Source organism: Fundulus heteroclitus, unplaced genomic scaffold, assembly GCF_011125445.2.
Source record: "Fundulus heteroclitus isolate FHET01 unplaced genomic scaffold, MU-UCD_Fhet_4.1 scaffold_903, whole genome shotgun sequence".
Taxonomy (NCBI): domain Eukaryota; kingdom Metazoa; phylum Chordata; class Actinopteri; order Cyprinodontiformes; family Fundulidae; genus Fundulus; species Fundulus heteroclitus.
In genome coordinates, this window is record NW_023397366.1 from 28,085 (window position 1) to 35,324 (window position 7,240).

The 7,240-nt window shown below is 48.5% G+C and overlaps 1 protein-coding gene across 1 annotated transcript; it reads right to left on the reverse strand.

Annotated features, from left to right (window-relative positions):
- Nucleotides 1–311: 311 nt before the first annotated feature.
- Nucleotides 312–6,844, reverse strand: LOC118562391. Its single transcript, XM_036134767.1, has 5 exons — nucleotides 6,589–6,844; nucleotides 4,824–6,326; nucleotides 2,535–2,638; nucleotides 1,148–1,538; nucleotides 312–952 (listed from the first exon to the last, which is right to left on the reverse strand). Exons 2-5 carry the CDS (start codon nucleotides 6,166–6,168, stop codon nucleotides 312–314), a joined length of 2,481 nt encoding a protein of 826 aa, XP_035990660.1. The 5' UTR covers nucleotides 6,169–6,326; nucleotides 6,589–6,844.
- Nucleotides 6,845–7,240: the final 396 nt, after the last annotated feature.

A 7,240-nucleotide genomic window follows, 5' to 3' on the forward strand; every position in this document is an offset into this window, starting at 1 on the left:
ATCTAAACAACAAGGACTTTCTAACATAGCCGCCCCCGACTGTGTATGCACAGTCGAATCCAAGATAGAAAGTCCACTTAAGTATCTGAATCTTCAGCCGTGTCTTCCAGTTTAGGCAGCTGGACCAGCCGAGCTACCGGTCGGACGTATGTCCGATCTTTGACCTTGATGGCAGCAGTACGAACGCGTCCATCAGCCCCTGGGTAAGTGGTTAGCACTTTTCCGACAGGCCATAAAGCCCGTGGGAGCTGTGGATCGACAATGAGCACCACTTGATTTGGTTGGAGCCGTTTTCCATCCTTCAGCCATTTCTATCTCTCCTGCAGGCTAGGCAGATAGTGCCTGATAAATCTGGACCAGAAGTGGTCAACAAGGACTTGGCTATGCCTCCATCGACGATTCTCCAGGGTGTTACTAGGATCGTAAACAGCTTGTGGAAGAGATGCATCATAACGTCCCATTAGCAGGATGCTAGGCGTGATGGGATCCGGATCAGCCACGTCTGACGAGACATACCCAAGGGGCTTAGCATTCAGGATGCCCTCCACTTCCACTAAAACCGTGCGGAGCACTGCTTCAGGCACGGTCTGTTCTTTAAGTACCACTTTGAGAGCGGTCTTAACGGATCTCACTTCTCTCTCCCATGTTCCACCGAAGTGAGGAGCACTTGGGGGATTAAAGCAGAATTCTATCTGCTGTTCTGCCAACTGTTCCTTCAGTTGAGGGCCCATTGCCTCGAAGGCCTCACGTAGCTCTCTGTATCCACCGGTGAAGTTGGTCCCATTATCAGACAAGAGCTCGAAAGGTTTGCCTCTTCTAGAGATGAAACGTCGTAGAGACATCAGAAAGGTATTGGTGTCTAAGCTCTCTAGGAGATCTAAGTGCACGCAGCGGGTTGTCATACACTTGAAGATGATGCCCCAGCGTTTCTCCGTTCGCCGTCCAATCTTGACTGTAAATGGACCAAAACAATCAACTCCAGTTGAGTAGAATGGTGGTTTGTAGAGGCATAGACGCGCAGGTGGTAAATCTGCCATCTTAGGAACAGAAGGATTAGACCGCCATGCCTGGCATTGCATGCAACGTATCTGACACTTCTTTACCGCTTCCCTCCCCCGCAGAATCCAGAACCGACGACGCAGCTCACCTAAGACCCTTTCGGACCCAGGATGCAGGAGGGTCTCATCGAAATCCTGAATGATCAGGTTGGTTAGTGGATGCTTGGGATCCAGCAAAACTGGGTGGATGGTGTCTTGCGGTAACTGCTCTGCTCTCCGTAACCTCCCTCCGACTCTAACGAGTCCTGTCTCCTTGTCATACTCTGGAGAAAGGGAGCCCAGACGACTTGAGGCTGGTAAAGGTCGGTCGGACATGAGAGCCTTGACCTCCTCTGGGAATGATTCCCACTGCGCCCTTCTAAGGAGGAGGTTCTCTGCCTTGATGTAGTCAGCTGCTTTACTAGGTGGGACAGAATTTGGCTCAGCCGCCCCGTGAAGGGACCGTGTGGTTGTCTGCATCAGATCCTTCCACGTGGAGAACTGGCTCACATCAGGGAGTTGAGGACAGGTGTCAAAAGTTACATGTCCACAGAAGGATGATTTCTTTAGCTCGCCATCATCTGTCTCTGGATAGAATGATGGACTGGTTGGCCAGTGATCTTCCGTGTAACACAGGAACTCAGGGCCTTTATGCCAACGATGTGGTCGGGACAGCTCCTTCAAGGTCTTACCCCGCGTGATGTCATCGGCGGGGTTGTTAGCACTGTCCACATACCTGCAGCTGTTCACGTCCGTAAGGCTCTGTATCTCTGCCACTCGAGTACCCACAAAGACCTTATAGTGACAAGATTCCGACCTGATCCAGTGTAGAACTGTAGTAGAGTCGGACCAGAGTGTTATATTCCTGATGGGTAAGGTGAGTTCGGCGCGAAGAACACTGGCTAACTGTGCACCAGTGAGGGCAGCACTCAGCTCTAGCCGTGGCATGGACAGCTGTTTCTTTGGCGCCACACGTGACCTGGCCAGAACAAAGGAGACATGGATTTTATTCTGACTGTCTTCTGTTCTTAGGTAGGCGACAGACCCATAGGCTCTCTCAGAAGCATCACAGAATATGTGCAAGTCTCTGGTTGATGATGGCGAGTCTGCAGAAGCTGGTGCATAACATCTGGGGATTTCCATGTGGAGGAGTTCTGGAATCTCTTGTTCCCAGGCAAGCCATCTGTCGCGGAGACTCTGTGGCTGAATTGGCTCATCCCAGCCGATCTGTTCCTTCCAAAGATCCTGAACGAGAATCTTGGCTCTGGTGGTAAACGGTACAATATAACCTAGGGGGTCATATTGACAGGCAAGTACCTTATAGACGTTCCTTAATGTTGGCTCGATTCTCTCCACCGTTCTATGTTTGTACTTCAGGGAGTCGCGGAGGCAATCCCAACGTAACCCAAGAGTTGGCTCCTGTAGGTCCATGCTGGATTGGGAAAGCCACAGATCACTGCTCTCAGATCTCATGTCAGATGGAAGGTGCTCAATGACCTCTGGGATGTTGCTAGCCCACTGGCGCATCTCAAAGCCCCCTGTGATGAGTAACTGACTTAGACCATCCACCAGATCCTTTGCTTCCTCCTTCGAGTGGGATGCTGCGAAGACAGTTATCCACATAGAAAGACTGTTCAACACAATCGACGAGATGGCTGTTAGACTCACAAATATCCTGCACGTGCCGCTGCAGGGCTGTAGATGGCACAGCAAGGACTGCATGTGGTGCCAAAGGGAAGAACTTGCCATTCATAGATCTTTGGTTCCTCTGTTCTCTTCATGTCCCGCCAGATGAAGCGCAGAACAGGTTTGTCAGCTGGCAGAAGGCGAATCTGATGGAACATACCTTTAATGTCACCACTCACTGCAACCGGGTACTGTCGAAACCGAAGGAGGACTCCTAACAGAGATGGGCCTAAGGCAGGTCCAGGAATAAGAAGGTTGTTGAGAGACTTTCCTCCATACTGAAAGGAGCAGTTGAACACAATCCTGTCTTTATTGTTATGTCGCACCATGTGGTGTGGTATAAACCAGGATTCTGGAGTTGATGTTGCTGCCTCTGGTGGTACCACTGCTACGTAGCCCATCTTCTCTAGTTTATGGATCTCCTGACAGTAGACCTCTGCACGCTGTGGGTCTTTGGCGAGTCTCCTCTCTGTACTACGAAGACTTGGCAACACTGCTTCCATAGGAGCTTGAAGGATGATGGAGTTAGCTCAGGCGAAGCAGTGGTGTAGCATATCTTTGTACCCCTTCAACATTTACCCTGACAGTGGATGTCTGGAGCAGGTTTAAGGCTTGCTGATCTTGCTTCGATCGGATCACCTGCTTCTCGCTTGTGTACGGCAGTGTGTCAATCTGCCAGAGGCGTTCAACGTTCTTGAAGAGTTCAGAGGAAGGTGATACTGTTGCTGTAAACAGGCACTGCTGGTTGGATCCAGGAACTTGGTCAAAGCTGGTGGGACCTTGAAGTGACCAGCCCAGTTTGGTGTGTACTGCAATAGGTTCCCCCAAGTGGTCCTGACTGCACCGGCTCCATCGGTGTCAGGAGATGAGCCATGTCAGATCCAATGAGTAACAAGGGTTGAGCATGATCAACAGGAGGCAATGGTAGGTGCTGGAGGTGCTTATATCTCCTTTGGAGGGTTCTCACTGGATATGAATGTTCTGAGAGACTAAGATTCTCAGCAGTGAACGCACCACTTATGTAATACTTCTCTTCGGGTTTAGGTAGTGGAGACACGTAGAAGGAGACAGATGCACCATGAAGCTGTACCACATCCTGGTGAACAGTTCGGAGGGTAAGTGTTTCGGGCTGCGTGGTGATATTCAGGCGTTGCACAGCCTGTGGCAAAATGATGCTTCGCTCCGAACCATCATCCAGAACTGCATAGGTCTCTAGTATTCTGTCTTGATTATGGAGTAGGACCTTTACAACCTTCAACATCACCTTGGGAGATCTGTTTGGTCTGTCAAGGTACACCTTTTCAGTCGGAGCCGTCACCATGAACACACTCTTCTGGGTTTGCTGGACTGCGTCGTGTAATACTGTGAGATGTTGCTCTTTGCAGGTATTGCACGGTCGCTTGAGGGTGCAAAACTCTGGTTTATGAGATCGTCCACACTTCCAACATCGATGTCCATCCTGTATCCACCTCACAACCTGGTTTGTGTTCAATCTCTTGAACTCTACACAGGCATTTAAGAAATGTTCTTTACTGTCACAGTGAGGACAATATGGTTTGGGCTTGGATGAGGGCTTTGGTTGTGAAGACCTTTGTCCTTTGGGGGTTTGGTCTCCACTGGCAGTGAGGAGGAATGCTGTTGACTTCTCCTTTGATCGGTTGAAGGGACGTTGGTCCTTCTTCAGTGGCTTGGGAGCTTCATAGTTATAAATCGAAGCTGCTCGACCTGCTATGCGTTTAGCTTGGGATTTGATTTGTAACCAGGAACTCAGATCAGGTAAGGTGTAAGTTTGGTCAGTACCTGTCCTAAGAATACCTTGGTTCAGACAATGTTCCACAAACCCATCACGGTAGCTTGGAGGCATCTTGCTCAGCAGTCGGTCGACATGAGATCCACATCGCAGCTCATAACCGTTCTGACCCTCCAGGGTCCTAAGCATGCCTACCAGTGATTGGATAGATAGGGCAAAGGCATCAAATCCTTCAGAGTCGCCAAACCTTAGTGCTGGAGCATTTAGGATAGCACCCAGTTCACTTTGGACGAGCTGACGCGGTTGACCATACTTATCTTGTAAAGCCTGCATAGCCACTGTATACGGACTTGGATCGTACATGAAGGCTTTAGCCAGCTGGAGCGCGCTCTGCAACTTCAAATGTCCAAGAAGCACTTGATATTTGTACTGCTCGTTCAGGTGGACATGGCTGTTCAGAAGATTGTCGAGCGCTATCTTAAGTAAAGCAAAGTCGCTTTCTTTACCGCTCTCAAAAAAAGGAATCATAGGTTTGGGTATACCATAGGGAGGGGAGAAGAGTTGAGGAACATCAGCTACTTGTGTCTGTTGTGGACTAGATTGGGGCAAAGCTGAGGGGTAGGACGCTGTCTGGACAGGATATGTGGAGGCTGACTGAGTTGGCTGATACTGCACTGGATAAACTGAATATGGAGCAGAGACTAGGTTGTAGTCCACCGCCGCTAAACCAGGAAGCATAGATGAAGGTGGAGCCATACTCACTGGAGGTGGAGCTGCAGGATGCAGAGCTGGGACAGTGAGAGGCTGAGCTGCACTCACCGGTGGTAGAGCTGCAGGGTGCGGGGCTGGAACAGTGAGAGGTGTAGCTACACTCATCGGAGGAGTCGGGGCTACAATGGGCTGAGCTCTATGGAGCATGGGAGGCGTAGACACAATCACTGTTGACAAAGCTGGGGCTGTGGTAGGTAGAGTGGCATGAAGTACTTGAGGCGGAGCTATACTTACTGAGCGTGGAGCTGCAGCTGTAGGAGGCAGAGCAGGATGTTGCTTTGCTGCATGTGGAGCAATAGCCATGGGAAGAGGAGCTGGAGTTGGCGGAAGTATAGGGTTACTTATCTTGTGCTGATCTGATGGATGTGGTGAGGATCCGGTGTCACCAGAATCCTGGGATCTAACTTTGAGGAGAGAAGTAACCATCTTAGCTATCTCCAACTCATTACATTTCTTCTTTAGCTGACGTCGTTTCTCCATCTGTCTGGCCAGCAATTCTTGTGCTCTGATGGCTTCCTCTTGTAGCTGTTGGGCTTCTCTGGCTTGAGTTTGAAGCCGCTGACACTCGTTATCAGCTTGTTGATCCTCCTCTATTGTCTGCTGTAATTCCTCAAGCTCCATTTCCTTCACTCGTTCTTCAAGTTGAGCTGTGTCTAGCTCTGATAAGACGTGAGAGGAGAATCTGCTGGTGGTTGAGCGGGATGAGCGAGATGAGCATTTAGACCTGGAGTTGGAGCTCCTCCGAGACATGCCTGTTTTCTGGCTATGTGAACTCTGGATGGAGGGAGCCGAGTGTGTGGTGTGGGTTTGTCCCTCTGAAGGGAGAGTTGCAACCACATACTCACTCAGGTAAGCTGGTGGATATCGCTCTCTCTGCGAAGCACGTTGGTGTGCTGGCTCAGTTTGGGCATCTGCGGGGTCCATACCTTGATTATTACTCTACTCCGGCTCGAAGGACCATAAAAAGGAGATGAGGTGTTCTCCAGGAATTAGCTGGTTTAGAGCGGCAAGGTGTATGGAATGTGTCCCCGTTAAAAGACACGGAAGCAGATGTCTGGTTTTGTTGTAGATTTACTGTGGTTCTACAGAGGAATACAAATAACAAATCAGTGCAAAACACCATACAAATATACATAAAATATGTATATCCAAACATGAAAGATTGTATTTAGCAATAACACACCTATGACTCATATCTTGTGAGCATGAATACAGCACACATTAAACGTGGTGAAAATTAGCTTAGTAGCTGAACATCAAGCAGCATAAATGCTTAACATTAGACATATAATCATGAAATATGCAAGTAACACCATACAGCAAATGAAACACCATCAAACTCACCTTCTGACATGTACACACAGCAAGTCCACTAGGCAAACATGTGTAAAGGATGAAATTTAGGGAAAAAACGGGAAATAATGAGCTGTATGCTGCTGCATCAGTAGGAAAAACTCTCAACCATCTCACACGCAGGTGTGGTGCGTTCAGTGGAGCTTCGAACATCTATGGTGCGTTCATGAACGTCAGACATATGACATTGCACCGAAAACACAATATAAATCAACAGTTTCCAAAGGGAAACATCTAAACAACAAGGACTTTCTAACAGTATGAGTTAAGTTCTATTCCGTTTTTATGCCTCTTTCCTTGTAAGTTGAAATGTCCCATGCCCCTGAATGCACCATAGCTTTCTGACAGTCGCGAATGCATCACACTGGTCTATGAACGCTGTGCTGTTTACTGTAGAAGCAGTCTGATCTTCCGTTTAAGACAAAGCTTTGCAGTTTCAAAACTAACGTCGGCTCTCACGGTTTATTGTTGTGTGTGAATGACAAGAGACCACAACAAATAAATCAGCCGTACCTCGGATAAAAACTTTGGATTTAATGTTGTTCATAACACCCGTACTTTTGTAAACGAATCTGCCAAATACACAGTTTTTTTTTCACACTAGAAGTACATTGAAACGTTTTTATATAATTAATATAAGAAC

Coding starts and splice junctions, on each gene's coding strand:
- LOC118562391 (XM_036134767.1), bottom strand. CDS start 6,168: ATGGACCCCGCAGATGCCCAAACTGAGCCAGCACACCAACGTGCTTCG. Junction 2,639..4,823: donor AGCCTTCATGTACGATCCAA/GTCCGTATACAG, acceptor CTGTCTTCGCAG/CATCCCACTCGAAGGAGGAA. Junction 1,539..2,534: donor GGGCTAGCAACATCCCAGAG/GTCATTGAGCAC, acceptor GATGTGAGCCAG/TTCTCCACGTGGAAGGATCT.